Consider the following 16042-nt stretch of genomic DNA (forward strand, 5'->3'; position numbering starts at 1 on the left):
TCAGGACCTCTGGAAGAGCAGTCAGTGCTCTTAACCACTGAGTCATCTCTCCAGCCCCCTGGATAGAATGTGCTTAGTGATATATTAGCTTAGAATTTAGCATGTACAAAGTGCTAAATTCAACCCTTAGTGTCAGCAAACAGATAAACAAATAAAAGGAAGTTTTGACACCCAAGGGAAAAACAAGGATTGGAGATTTAGAGTTGGTGCTTCTCTTGAATTTAAAGGGACAGGTAATATCATGCATGGGTATGCTCACTTTTAATCCCACCGAGGTAGATGAATCTTTGTGAGCTTGAGGCCAGCCTGGTCTACATAGTGAGTTAAGGCCAACCAGAGTTACACAGTGAGACTGTCTCAAAAAAATGAATGGATGATAAAGGGATAGAGATAAGGATAAAGAACTTTGAGAATTCATGACCATGGAGAAATGAACATCCAAGAGTGACAGACACAGGGGGAGTGGCTTTCAAAGAACCACTGTGAGGAATTGCTAGGAAAGCTGACAAGATGACAAAGAATACCTTTTTATAAAAGGCTTCTAGGTGGCTTGGAGGAAGGTTATAAGTTCATAGAAGTTCTAGTCTATAAGCTTTGCTTTTTCTGCATCAAAACGTTGAAGCTGTGGATTTAAGAATATGGAAGGTGAACAGTTAGTTTTTCAGGATTGGGCATTATTAACAAGATGAAAAGCAGTATTGGACAGAATAAAGGAGTATGTTCTAGGACACAAGCTTATATTTCATCTTATCCTCAGTTGTTGCCTTCCCTTTCTCTACCTCCTTTCCTTTTTCCTGCATGTGATGGGGACTGGTTCTTGTTTTGCTTTGCTTTTTTGCAACAGTCTGATGACCTTGGATTTGTAATCCTTGTGCTTCACAACTGCTCCACCTCCATGATGTTTGCCACTATCCCCGGTGTATGTGTTCTTTTGGAATGAACCCAGGCTTCATGTGTGTTAAACAAGCACTCTTTCAACTGAGCTACTTGCCAGCCTGCCTCCCCTATCCCTTTCATCCATCTTTCTCTTTTCTGACAGTTTTTCCACTGTAGGCTAAGGTGACTTCAGAGTCGTGGTAGTTTTCTTGCCTTTGCTCCTACAAACTTGTCAGTAAGAGATTAGTTAGCTAAAATAGCTAATAATAAAAGAACAATTAAAAATATACTGTTAATATAGTAAAATCACCATTGTTACTATTCTTACCCATTGGGACCATTAATAAGTAGAATAAGGGTTCCTTGGTTTCCTGAATAGTTGGGATTCCAATCACATGGTAGGTTGATTGTGTTTTCTTTTTTTTTTTTTTTTTCCGAGACAGGGTTTCTCTGTGTAGCTCTGGCTGTCCTGGCACTCACTTTGTAGACCAGGCTGGTCTAGAACTCAGAAATCCGCCTGCCTCTGCCTCCCGAGTGCTGGGATTAAAGGCGTGGGCCACCACGCCAGGCTGATTGTGTTTTTTTAAATGAAGTTTTTCTTTCTGGTATCTCAGGCTTTTTCTTACTAGCTGGTACTTTTCTTTATATTGTCAAGTATATACAAAGTATATGCAATCTTTTTTCACCAAGTAGAATAAAACAAACCTTTCATCTGTAGCCTTGTCTTCTCAAGTATCCTTTTCCTTCTTTTTGGAAAGGTTATGGAATAGTTGTTTTGTTTCAACTTACCCTTCAGTAAGGGTATTATTTCCTCAGTTCCACTTGCACTTCAGCTCTGCTTTTTGGCTTCTGTCTCAATCTTTCCCTTCTTCAGCAAAAGTAACAGGAAGTACCTTTTTCCACATCAAATAAGTGGATTCTTTCAGCTTTTTTCTTCCTTGAGCTGAGACATTTTCACATTTTGAAGTCTTCAACATTCTTCTTTCTGACACTTTTTATCTGTGATACTTATATTTATTATTATTTCATTTGTTATTGAGACAGAGTCTCTATAGTCCTGGCTCTCCTGAAACTTATTATGTAGAACAGGCTGACCTTGAACTCACAAAGATCCACCTTCCTCTCTCTGCCTCCTGAATGCTGGAATTAAAGTTATGTGCCACCAATGACTTTCCCACCCCTATAGCTTTTCCCATTCATACCTGTCTACATATTTAAAAAAATTTTAATTTATTTTGTGTGGTACATGATATATGTATATGGAGGTGTGTGTGCCACAATGCCCATGTGAAAGTCAGAGAAAAACTCTGTGGAGTAAGTTTCCTTCCATCTTTGTGTTGGTTTCAGGAATCAAATTCAGGTCACCAGGTTTGGCAGGGTACCTGTGAAATTATCTTTCCTTGCCGCCTTTTCTTATGTACCATTAACAAGCTATGTCTTCCCAGTCTATTTTCTTATTAATGCACTTATAAAAGGGGTACCTATTTGTGTCAAGCACCACACCTTTGTTGAGACAGTGTGGATGAGACTGACCTAGCCACTGTCCGCATGATGTGTGTAGTCTAATAAATACATAGGAGTAAGCTGGCAGTTATTAAAGTGCCATAAGTATCATGGTAAGAGAAATAGAGCTAAATAATGAAATTGAAGTGAATTTGACATGGTGGCACATACCTCTAATATCAGCATACCAGGATGCAGAAAGATTAACACAAGTTGGAGGTCAGTGTAGCCAAAAAAATGAGCCTTGCGTACACAGTGAGACTGTCAAAGATTGAGGTGGTCAGGGAGAACCACTTGGAAGGAATGATTCAATTTAAAGGGGATATAGGAGGGAAATCTGTATTTCAAGCAAAAATGAAACATTTGCAAAGTTAAGAATACATGGATGAAGAATTGAAAATCATTGTATCTTGGTGAGTAGAGGGAAAGATGAAAATGGAAAGAAAAGGACAGGCATCGTAAGTAAATATTCAACAAATATTTAATTGGAACTCATGATACTGTACAGCTATATTGTCAACCTAATTATAGAATTTTTTTCTTTTTTTAAGATTTATTTATTATTATATGTAAGTACACTGTAGCTGATTTCAGACACACCAGATCTCATTACGGGTGGTTGTGAGCCACCATGTGGTTGCTGGGATTTGAACTCGGGACCTTTGGAAGAGCAGTCAGTGCTCTTACCCGCTGAGCCATCTTGCCAGCCCCTAATTATAGAATTTAATAGCCCAATCTTTACTGTTGTTAGGAGCAATCAAAGCAAGGTTTTAGTGTCTTGAGTTCCTTATTTTGCCTAATGCTCTATGATTGTCTCCTCCCCTCCTTCACTCCTCCCCTCCCTTCCTTCCATTTTTCCTTTTTGTACCTGGCCTCCAGTTTCCTATGTAGTCATGATGACTTGAAACTCATGTTCTTCCTATCTTCCCACTCATGTGCTGGGTTTATTATTTTAAACAATTCTTTTTTTAAATCTGTGATTGTCTATGTGATTTTCTTTTATATGTATGTCCCATCTCAGTATAGGAGCTAGTTTAATGGTGTTTAAGCTATATTCTATCAGATTGCAGATGAGAGTAAGAACGAGATGACACATTTTGAAATATGCTGAATGTGGCAAACAAAGAAATGAATATTTTGCCTGAATGTCTGACTGTGTACCATATGTAGTACCTGGTACCTGCAGAAGCCAGAATATGGAATCAAATTCATTTTTATTTATGTGTGTGTGTGTGTGCGCGCGCAAACCTCCTGCTCACCTGTGGGTATCATTCAATCTTACTTTTATTCTTATTTCTCACTTTGGACAGCCCTATTAGGCATATAGCCAATCTCTGGTAATCCCACATGTGCTGCACTTCTTACACAGATGCCCTCCTCATTCTGCTCAGGATCTATAGTCTTAGATAAATGCTTCTATAACAGCATATATTATAGCTCCATGCTACATTTTACTGCTCTCACACAGGCATAATCTTCATAGCTCTCAGTACTTAGTCTTGAGCAACTTTCTCTGTAGGTATCTTTATTACTATTTAGGCTCTGGTGCTGTATGCAAGGTGCCTCCAACATTCATACCTCCTATTGCTGTTCTATCTCTGATATCCATGCTGGCTTTTCACACTCATTTCCTCATGTATCCTTCTCATGCTGCTTAGGCATTTACTTTACTACCTGGCCTGAACTATCTACTTATATGTCAATTCCCAGTAGGTATTGGAGTCCAGTGTCCATTTGAATCATCTATAAAGATTCATTCTGCTTGGGTCTTACCCCACTCCCTACTACACACACTACCCTCTTACACAGATATTGCTTCATATTACATAGTCTCTATACCTGGATATCTTTCCTTTCTTTTCCCCTCCTCAGTTGTTCTTTCTTCTTCTAGCTTAGGCTTTGAAACCACAAGGATCTATCCTCCCATAGATACTAAGTTTCTGATATCTTTTCTGGGTCATCTGACCCTTTTTTGATTTCTGCTTCACCTTGGTTTGGTTTTATTTGTTTGGTGGCAGGGTTGTTCTTTTCTGAGGCAAAGTCTTGCCACATAGCAGTCCTGACTTAGCATCCTTGATTTCCTGCCTCAGCTAGCTGAATGTTGGGATTATAGGCATTCACTACCATGTGCAGTTCATAGTTTGAACAATCTTACAAAGTATGTATATAAGACTTCTAGAAATTATAACTAAGCCTTAAATGTTTCATAAGTCATTTTATGACTTCATTAATTAAGAGTTTTGTTTCTTCTGGTACAAACTTAAGTTTAAAAAAATAATATGGGGGGCTGGAGAGATGGCTCAGCAGTTAAGAGCACTGATTGCTCTTCCGAAGGTCCTGAGTTCAAATCCCAGCAACCACATGGTGGCTCACAACCATCTGGAATGAGATCTGGCGCCCTTTTCTGGAGGGTCCTAGTGACTTGTAATTGGTGAAGTGCTTTCCACACAAGCATAAAGACCTAAGTTTGATCTCCAGCATAAAAAGCTGGGTGTGCTAGCATGTACCTAGTAATCTCATGGAGGCAGAGAAGGTAGATTCTTGAGATTCACTCGCTAACCAGCCTAGTGGAATGGGAACTTCAGATTAAATGAGTGAAAGATGAAGGAGTCAACTAGATGGCTCAGCCTATAAACACCAAGCCTGATAACCTGAGTTTAATCCTCAGAACTCACAAGATAGGAGATAATGGAGATAACTGATTCACAAAAATTGTCCTCTGACTTTCACACACTCATCAAGATGTGTCCACACATACACACAAAGTAAATGAATGTAATAAATAAAAATCAAAATGGAGAGCAAATGAAGACACACAACATTGACCTCTTCCTCCACAAGTTCATAGACACATGTGAATACATACAACCTCTCCCCTACCTGCCCCACCGCCACTTAGCAAAACACACAAAATAATAGATTTAAAGTGTAGGTGAGGTTTTTTTCTTTTTTCTTTTTTTAGTTTTTTTTGTTTGTTTGTTTTTGTTTTTTAGTTTTTTGGCACAGTTTTCTATCCCAGGCTGGCTTTGAACTCCCTGAGTAGCCAAGGATGATCTTGAACTCCTGAGTCTCCTGCTTCTACTTCTAGAGTGCTGGAATTAACAGGAGTGTCACCAGGCCAGGTTTATACTGCCTTGGGGATTGACTGTACCCTAGGCAATTGCTCTACCAACTGAGCTATATCCCCTATCCTAAAATAACAGATAATTAAAAAACTGGCTAATGTCTATGGAACTTATTAGTTTTCTAACCCCACCCCTCCCAATTGGTATAAAGTATACTCTTGTATATTATCTAAATACGTTATAACACTAGTATGTTTGTAAAAGTAATATGAATAAATACATATTTGATAGCAAATTAGTAAATTGCCTTATACTTAAAAACCAAGAAGAATTTGTTAAAACAGAGTATCACCTACTAGTTATTCTTGGACTCTATAATCTTCGAGAAACAAAATATCCACTGGACCTGCAGCCAGTACATTTTTTCCAGTGGAGATGCCAAATATGATGACTGTCAAGGGTGAAGTGTTTCTTGTTTTTAAACAAAATGAATGCTAACTCTTCAGTGTAGAACTGTGTTGGCACACTGGAGATGTTAGGACTTTGTCATAGAGTGATAAAAGGAAACCTTAGCTTGGAGCTTCACCTTTTTTACTGAGCTCAGCAGTGAATGGAGGAGGGGAAGAATAAGACAAAGACTTCTTAAGCATTTTTTGATTGGGGGGGGGGTTAAGGCAACTTTCTATGCTTAATGGTAGTTTCATATTTACAAAGATGGCAGATGTTATTTTATTTTCATATTTAAAGTGAAAGGGTTTACAAGTAGATTTTTTTCAGTGTATTATCTATACCTGATGATTGGGAGTTTGAGGGATAATCAAAGAACTTCTACTGTGAGAATTTCTGTTATTTGTATAATAGTACCTGCTTGGGGCATTAATTCATGCTTTGTTGCTTTTGGGGAGGAGTGTTCTTTTGTTTTGGTTTTGTTTTGTTTGTTTGTTTTTCAAGGCAGGGTCTCTGTGTAGCCTTGGCTGTCTTAGACTAGCCCTGTAGACCAGGACAGCCTCGAAATCATAGAGCTCTGTCTGCCTCTGCTTTCTGAGTGCTGGGATTAAAGACGTGTACCACCACTGCCTGGCTTTGCTTTGCTACATTTTTAAAGTACATTAAAATTTTTATGTGTATGGTGTTTTTGCCTGCATGTATGTATGTACACATGTCTCCTGGTTCCTGAAGAAGCCAGAAGAGAGCCTTGGGTCCTCTGGAACTGGAGTTATAACTGTTGTGAGCTGTCATGGGGTGCTGGAAATTGAACCTTGGTCCTCTGTAAGAACAGCCAGTACTCTTACCTATTGAGGCATCTCTCTTGGTCATATTTTTAAAGTATTCTCAACACAAAGTATCATCTTTGCTTGGCATGGTAGTGTGCACCTTTAATGCCAGCATTCTGGAGGCAGATGAATTTTGATGAGGTCAAGGCCATACTGGTCTATATAGCCAGTTCTAAGATAGCAAGAAGACAGATTCTCACTTTGTAGCCCTAGCTCTCCTGAACTTGCTATACAGACCAGGGTGATATTTAACTCACAGAGATCTCCCTGCTTTTTCATCCTTTCTACCACAAGTGTTTTTATTTAGTTGCTTGCTTAACAATCAAGCAAAAATGCTTGAGTGTGTGCATGTATATGTGAATGCCCTTCTAACCAGAAACATTTCACAAAACTGTTTCCCCCTCTGTTTTCATTTCTTCATCGATTTAAATCAATATTAGTTCTTTCAACTTGATTACCTGAAAGTAAATCAGAGATTCTTGAGAAAAGTTACAAAGAAAATAAACTTTCTTACAATTTTGGAGTTTAATCTAACCCCAAAGCAGTTGAATTCCCTAGGTCAATAAAGGTAAAGTAAAGACTAATAATCCAAAGAGGAATAATCTAGTTCTGTGCTCCATCCTCACATACAACCTTTATTGTGTGTATTTATTCAATACAGTCTCCTGAAAAGAACACAAATGAGTGTCGACTGATCCAGTTTGGTATTTTATTATCTATCTATCATCTATCTATCCATTTGGTTCCTTCGTTCTATCTCCGCATTTCTTTTTTTTTTTTAAAGATTCTTATTTATTATATGTAAGTACACTGTAGCTGTCTTCAGATCTCATTACCGGTGGTTATGAGCCACCATGTGGTTGCTGGGATTTGAACTCAGGACCTCCGGAAGAGCAGTCATTGCTCTTAACCGCTGAGCCATCTCACCAGCCTCCCTATCTCCACATTTCTTGTTTTTGTTTTGTTTTGGTTTTTGGTTTTTCGAGACAGGGTTTCTCTGTGTAGCCCTGGCTGTCCTGGAACTCACTCTGTAGACCAGGCAGGCCTCGAACTCAAAAATCCGCCTGCCTCTGCCTCCCAAGTGCTAGGATTAAAGGCATATGCCACCACTGCATGGCTTATCTCCGCATTTCTTATCTGGAAAACTCTACTGTCCTAGATTTTATCACCATTCCCCCTTGCTTCATCGTTTGTTTGTTTGTTTGTTTGAGATAGGATCTCTCTGTGTAGCCCTGGCTGCCCTGGAACTTGCTCTGTAGACTAGGCTAGCCTTGTACTCAGAGATCCACCTGCCTTTGCCTTCTAAGCTCTGGGCTTAACATGTGCACCCTAGTAGCTACCACTGCTGCCTGGCTAATCTGTTATTATCCAGCTGTGGTTTGTCTTTCTAGACTCAACTAAAGACCGGGGATATAGGGCTTGGAAGACTTGTCTTTTTCTGAAATGAGTAATGACCAACTAAAGGTGTAGACAATGGTACTTAGGGCACAGAATGCCCACCTAGGAAGGGGAAAGAAGCTCAGTTCACAATAGCCACAAGGTGGTTCACAACTATCTGTAACTCTAGTTCCAGGGAATCCAGTGCCTTCTGATTTTAGTGGGCTCTTGTATTCACATGGTACACATACATACACTTAGGCTTGCACATGAGTACACACACACCATTTTACAAACCACAGTTTCAGCCAGGCATGATGGCCCATGCCTTTGATCCCAGCACTTGATAGACAGAGGCAGGTGGATCTCTGTGAGTTCAAGGTAACCGTGGTCTAAAAAGTGAGTTCCAGGACAGCCAAGACTATTATAGAGCAATACTCTCTCAACAAACAAACAAACAAGAATACAGTTTTTCTTTCCCTCTTACTGTGTATGCCCCTGGATAAGATTTCTATTTTGAGCTTGTTATGCACTGTGGTGAAACCTCTTCAACCCTTTCATAGCAGCACTGAAGAATAAAGAACTGAATTGACCCAGAAATAATCAATAACTAAAGTGGATCAATTATCAATTTGTAGAACAGGACCAAGCAAACAAGCCAGCCAACTCATTTTGACATTGTTGCCTTTGTAACTAGAGACATTATTTTGAGTACCTGAAAATGCTGATTTCATTCCTTCTTTTCCAGTTAGTCTGGGCCCTTACATCAAATTCTTAGTCTTCTGAATATGCTCCCCAATCTGCTCATTTTCTTTCCTTGTGCTCTGGTACCAGTCATGTGACTGGAGGGACCTTTTGTCTTTACTTTGATAGAAATTTTAAGTAGGTAAGGAGAAGCACTTTGTGTGCTGAGCTTTGGTGTCCCTGTGTTTGACAGCAGTGAGGTGGCAGCAAGCAAGCCAAAGCAGCGGTATTTGGCGCCCTCTAGTGTTATTGCTCCTGTGCAGACTTCTGATGGAGGAGATGAAGGTGGGAGGCTGAAGGAGAGGAAGGGGAAACTGTGACTGGAATGTAATATATGAGACAACAAATTAATTTAACAAAAGGATTATATAATAAAAGAACAAATACTGGCTAATAGGGATGCAGTTATTTTTGTGAGAATAAAATTCTTGAAAGAAAGAACATACTCATTTCTTGTACATGTTATTGACTGACTTTCTTTCAAAATTTTTTTCCTCCCTACAGAATCTGTCTATGATCTTCTCCCAAAGGAGTTACAGTTACCTCCACCTAGAGAAACATCTGTAGCATCAATGAGTCAGACAAGTGGTGGTGAGGCAGGCTCGCCTCCTCCAGCTGTAGTTGCTGCTGGTATGCATTTCATTTTACTTCATTAATGAAAACTAGGGTACTATCTGGCCAACATGAACAGTATAGGAAAAGTTTATATCAAAAAGAGTATGATTTGAGGGTTTTAGACAGTCTAAAGACTTTACCCTTTACATTGAAAGGTTTTCAGTGTTTTTTTTTTAAATATACATACATATATATGTATATATGTATCTTAAACTTTAGTCCATTTGTAAATGATGTCTCCTAAAGTGGACCTGGTCTTCAAATATGAGACCCAGTTTAAAGTGACTTTGTTGAGTGCTCATAAAACAGATAAACACCAAGCTATGGCTAAAAAATTATATTTGACCTTTTATTTAACAATTTTAAAAAGAAATAATGTACTTATTTTATGTATATGAATACACTGTAGATATCTTCAGACACACCAGAAGAGAGCATTGGATCCCATTACAGATGGTTGTGAGCCACCATGTGGTTACTGGGAATTGAACTTAGGACCTCTGGAAGAGTAGTCAGTGCTCTTAACTGCTATTTCTCCAGCCCTTAACAAATATTTTTAAAGATTTGCCCAAAGGGAAAAATATTATATGATCTAAAAAAGGACTCAAGTTGTCAAGTCTCTTTTCTCTTTATAGCATGTAACAATGACCTTTTTCCTATAATTAAAAAATAAATAAATGTGGCACAGCCAGAGCTACATAGTGATATGATACACACACACATACATACATGCACACATATGTGTGTGTGTGTATGTGTATGTATATATGTATATATAGCCTGATATTTATTTTAAATTCAAGAAAAATAGTGGCCTAGTTGAATATAATTTTTATGAAATACATTCTCTTGTAGTCTCTTGTAACAATGAAACATATTAAAAATAATGTTTGAAATTTATTAGTCTATTTTCACTCAGCTCTCAAATCATACACTTTGTGAATACATTAAATTGGTTCAAACTTTTACTTTGAATTAGAATAAAAAATTGACAAACTAATAAAGTCTTGATTGGTAATTTAGTATGAATGCTTGCCCAACTATAGTACCTTTTTTTAAAGTTGGGTTTATAGGTTTCTAAATGTATTTGCTTTAGAAAAATGAATACATTATGTCTACTTTTATGAAGTTTTATCTGTCCTATAAAGGTTTCTTGCCTCATGATACTTATCATCTTTTAAAATGGTATTTAAAGTCCATCAAAACATCATTTCCAGTAAGTTCTTTTAATTTCACCAAGAGAAACCAAAAGAGAAGGCTGTAGTCTAAATGACCGTATTAGTACTGTGTTCTAGCTGCAGGTTTTTAATTTCTTATATACATTAATCTGTATGTCATTAACAGTGCTGAAGAGTGCAGTATGAAGCCTTCATGCTTGAGGGCAGAAAAACTTTAAACATAACAAAGAAATATTGGCCCCCCTCACTGTTCATGTGTGGCCAGACATTTTCTAACAGCTTCTGTGGATTTAACTGTGAATTAGTGAGCTTTTTATAATCAAATTGATATGATGATCTGGCTCACCTCAGATCTACCAGATTCTAAAGTGGCTCTGAATATCTTTGGGGAATTTGGAGCTTTAAATCTAGTTTTTAAATACTGAATTGTATAAAATAGAAAATATTTTTGAAGAAGTATTGTTTCACTTTAAATCCACATGTAGAAATTGACTAACTGATTCCTTTTGTGTTTTGAGGTTGTTTCTGTAAGGACAGGTTGAATCTGCATTGAACTACAAGTCTGTTTCTTCTGTGCTTTTTAACGTCTGTTACAGTAGATCCAGTTCCTTTTAAAAGCTGAAAACAAATAGTAGCTAAGTTTAGAAAAAGTACACTCCCTTTAAATAATACCACATTTCAGAAGTTCTTATGTATAAGTATTTAAAGTCCTTGATTTGGGGTCACTAATGAAAAGTTTTCTCTTCCTGTATAGTTGAGAAAGTCTTTACAGGTAATTACATTAAAAGCTATGAATTGAAATATGAAAGTAGAAAATTTGACCAAAGGAAATACTCTAAAGCTATCTATATATGTACATAAATGTATTTATATTTGTGGCTCTGAGGATTGAACTCATGGCCTCATACATGATAGGCAGGTAGGTGCTCTACCACCAAGACACATCTGCATCCCAGTAAAGTCTTATTATCTTGAAATCATTGACATTATAAAAATAGTGAAGAGAGGAAAAAGGCAACTTTTAAAGCTTTCTTCTCACAGAAAGTTTCTGTGATTCTTGTAATTAATAATCTTTTCATTTACATATCTACTTTTTTTAGTAACCAACATAGTTTATTCTATTTTCCAATGTCTTATTAATAAAAAAGACCCCTTTAATGTACACTGTTACAGATAAGAGTTTAATTTACAGAGTAATAATTGTAAGGGCATCAGAATGTATCGTTGGAGTCACATTTTTATTATCAGATTGATAGCCTTGGTGATACAACTATCAAAAGAAAAACTGGGAATATTTTATCAAGTTTGGCTTCTGGTCAAAAGCTGGATAGCTAGGGAAATGCACATTAATTTAAATATCTGATGTTTTTTAAAAACAAAAATCTGTAGCATTTGCTGTTTACATGTGAAATGCATAAAAATGATGACTGTTGATATAGTTAATTCTTCAGCGCTTTGAAGGAGCTGGATTGGCTGCTGTCAGGTAGGAGGGCCTGGTGGGGACAGACTTCTAGTTCTGCCATAAAGGTTTGTGTCACAGATTTTAAATCAGTTTAAAGTTTTTAAAAAACAATTTAGAGACTGGGAATATGTATGTTCATGACATTCTTTGTTATTTAATTATTAAAAATGCATTTCTCAAATTCACCAAAGTAGTTTTTCCTCCTCCTGCCTCACATATTACTGAGGGCATAAATCAGTGTGATGCCGCTGATCCAGAATCCAGAATCCTGGGTAATAGGATGTTTCTCAGCCCCTTGTAAATCGTTAGGATTTTGGTTTTTATACTATTACACCTTTACATACTCTTTCTGCTCTGTGAGTTCAAAGGTTAGGATAGAAAAAGATGAGGGCAGGAGACACAGTTTCTCGTGGGTATGAAGACAAGGTTAGAGCCTTTCATTGGTTTAAAATTTGTCCACCTTTGTATTTTTAAGAATTCTCTTGGGAAAATATTAAGAATTTAAATTCAGTATGTCAGTGGATGATAGATTCAGAAATAAGAACTTTTAAAACAGTGTTCTAGGCTCTGTAAATAGCTATGACAGAGGCCATTTTCTTAAAGAAAAAAAAAAGTCAATGAATTAATAGTGTTAGCAAAATGAGGAGTTGACCAAGAGAAATGAAAGTTACAGCAATCAAATATTTTAGTTACATGTTTAGAGTTTTTAATCCTGAGATTTACTTGTTTACAGTAATAAATCTTTCATGGAGATGAGTGTTAATCTATATTGTCTACACTATACCAGGTAGTCTACTTATAATACCAGCATTTGAGAAGTTGGGAGATTAGTAGTTCAGAGTCAACCTCTGCTACATAGTGAATTTGAAGCCAGCATGAGCTACATGAGACCCTGCCCCTTGCCCCCCAAAATTAATTTGCAAATTAATTTGTTTGTTTTCATTTGGGGATATTTGATTGGCATTATATCTCTTAGATTATATTTGGGATAAATTGTCTTCAAACTCCAGAGGTTCCTCCTGCCTTTGCCTTTAGGATGCTGGAGTTAAAGTAGGTATTGTGCCTTCTATCCTGTGAATAGTTCATTGTTTAGCTCAAGAATTTAAGTTAAAAATCTATAGAATCTATGCCTGCCTGCAGGATGACTGCTAGTTTGAGGGCAGCCTAGGTTACTTAAGAGTGTCTTGCCGGGTTTGGTGGCGCACACCTTTAAACCCAGCACTTGGGAGGCAGAGGCAGGCGGATTTCTGAGTTCGGGGACAGCCTGGTCTACAATGTGAGTTCCAGGACAGCCAGGGCTATACAGAGAAACCTTGTCTCGGAGAAAAGAAAAAAAAAAAGGAGTGTCTTTATCTAAACAAACAAACAAACAAACAAAAATAACAACAATAACCAAAGAATTGATTAAACTATAGGTTTTATAGTTCAGTGGAAGAGACTTAATAACCAGTATACAATTCATTGTTTTCATAAAATTAGTACTTTACTTTGAATAATTAAGTTAGTGTTTATTTTGCATGTGTGTGTACAGGATCTTTGTAGCCCAAGCAGGCTTCAAATTCTCTGTATAGACAAGCCTAGCTTGGCCTCTTGCATCTGCCTCTCAAGTTCTGGAAGTACAAGTTTGTCTTTTTTAGAAGCAATATAGCCTCAGTACACTAATACCTAAGGCATCTTTTTAAAACATGTATAGGTAGCTATATTCATAAAACAAATACAATAGAATCTGTTGAGGCCCAGGGAGATGGTAAAGTGCTTGAAAACCTGAGTTCAGATTTGCAGAACCCATGCTGCAGTGGTACATTTCTGTAGCCCTGGCCCTGGGCTGTGAAAAGACAGGTAGATTTCTCAGAGGTTCCATGTCCAGCCAGTGTAGTCAAAAACAGCAAGTTTCAGGTTCAGGTTTTAAAAAAAAATCTCAAAAAAATAATAAGGTGAAATGATTAAGGAAGATAATCCTAATGTCAGTGGCTGTTCTCCATACACTCCCACACAAGTGAATACCTTCCCCACCCCCAGTACATCATACATATACAGTCCTTAATAGAGGACTGTATTTTATTTATTTTTGTATTTGGAATTCTTTTGCTTTATGGGTTTTTACTCATGATCAGTTTTGAAGAGGCCTACCCATTCCCCAAGTTTCTTGACATCAACCTTAATTAGGTTTATTTGGTTCTAAGTATAAAGAGCCTTCACCAACTTGGCATACATAGGTTCATCAAAGTTGTATGTTAGCACGCAGAAGTTGGCTTTGGCTCTTGTCTAAGGCTTTAAAAGCTTTGACAAATCATGCTCTTGTGGATGCGGAACAGCAGTCTTGAGCTGCTCTGGTGAAGCAATGCTAACATCCATCACATACCCAGCCACACTGCCTTCCTCAGCCACAGTGAGGAGCTGATGGGGAAGCAGAGTTTTGAATGCACCTGATAAGGCAGGGTCATGGAAAGGGCCAGAGTGTGCGCAATTTAAGTTTGTAATTTTGCATAACAGCTACAATATAGACTTGGGTTTTTTTTTTTTTTTTTGAAAGAACCTTACTAGATAGTGCTTTGAGTTCTGTACTATGGCATTTAATAAATTTCAAGTAGCTAACACATGTTTCCTACACTGAAGCAACCTGTTGAGTGAGTGTTACCTGTGCTATAGGAAAGGACAACAGAAAATCAAAGGTCTGTAATCAGAAAACAGCTATGCTTTAATAAATTCACTTTATACCTATCTAAATTAAAATCGTAGGAATTTGGGCAGTGATGAGGCATGTCTTTATGGATATCTGAGTTTGAGGCCAGCCTGATCAAAACAGAGAAAATCTGTCTCAGGAATTTGTTTAATTAGCCATCTGACATTCTGGCATAAACCTGTAATTGTGAGGCAGAGATAGGAGAATCTCAAATTTAAGGCCAGCTGACATGTAATTCAGTGGTCCAGTTTATGCCTAACATTTGCATATATCTGAGATCAATATTCAGTATTAAAAATAAAGAAAATAGAACAATAGAAAGACATAGCAATGAGGTGGGAAAACACGTTAGAATTGTACTGAACAATGTGTATATCATTGAATGTAATTACATCTCAATCCTTCCAGCTCCAATTACCTTTTACTTTCTTAATGAGGTCATTTTACTCTTTGATGTATGCTAGGACAGAGTTTCTTAAGCTTTTTCCACTCACAGTCATGATAGACTGAAGAGAATTTTTTTTTACTCAACCTTAAATAGATACATGAATAAATTATATATACTAAGTACAAATATTTACTGATTACAACTCAAAATTATTTTAAGGCTATTTTATATTTTAGTTCAGTAGAGGGCTTATTTAGTATGCTCAAAGCCCTGGGTTTAATCCCCTACATCTCATAAACTGGGCCTAGTGGCATATTCCTGTAATCTCACAATTTTGGACGTGGAGGTCAGGGGATTAGATATTCAAGGTCACCCTTGTCACACAGTGAGTTTGAGGCTAGCTTGGGCTACAATAAGACATCTCTGTCTTTTAAAAAGATATGATAGTTTTGCAAAGTTGATTGAACAGTTAAAAAAATGTTTTTAAACTATGTTTTATTCACAGAACTAGCAACCTCTGTTTCAGCATTTTTAAAAATTATTTATTTTATGAATTGAGTACACTGTAGCTGCCTTCAGACACACCAGAAGAAGGCATCGGATCCCATTACAGATGGTTGTGAGCCACCATGTAGTTGCTGGGAATTGAATTTGGGACCTCTGGAAGAGCAGTCAGTGCTTTTAAACCACTGAGTCATATCTCCAGTCCCTCAGCTTTAATTTTTTTTTTAATTATTGAGATAGGTCTTACTATGGATCTTAGGCTAGCCTTATACTCACAGAGGTCTGCATGTCTTTGTCTCTTGAACTCTGAACTCCAGTTGTTTTGTTGAGACCCTTTCACACTATATCAGGCTGGTCTAGAACTCACTATGTA

General features: G+C 37.4%; 1 protein-coding gene across 7 annotated transcripts in view; it reads left to right on the forward strand.

Annotated features, from left to right (window-relative positions):
* Nfat5 (nuclear factor of activated T cells 5) overlaps positions 1 to 16042 on the forward strand; it is an 86079-nt gene that overhangs the window by 21897 nt on the left and 48140 nt on the right. For 5 of the 7 annotated variants that reach the window (XM_029480995.1, XM_021171155.2, XM_029480992.1 and 2 more), the window contains one exon: positions 9344 to 9469. Coding sequence is in view for 4 of the 7 variants with exons in the window: in XM_021171155.2 (XP_021026814.1) it covers positions 9344 to 9469 (126 nt within the window). In the remaining 3 variants the exon portion in view is untranslated. Of the gene's footprint in view, positions 1 to 9343; positions 9470 to 16042 lie in introns of those variants that run through there. The other 2 variants (XM_029480997.1, XM_029480996.1) reach the window with 2 other exon arrangements.

The sequence above is a fragment of the Mus caroli genome, chromosome 8, assembly GCF_900094665.2.
Source record: "Mus caroli chromosome 8, CAROLI_EIJ_v1.1, whole genome shotgun sequence".
NCBI classification, from domain to species: Eukaryota; Metazoa; Chordata; class Mammalia; order Rodentia; family Muridae; genus Mus; species Mus caroli.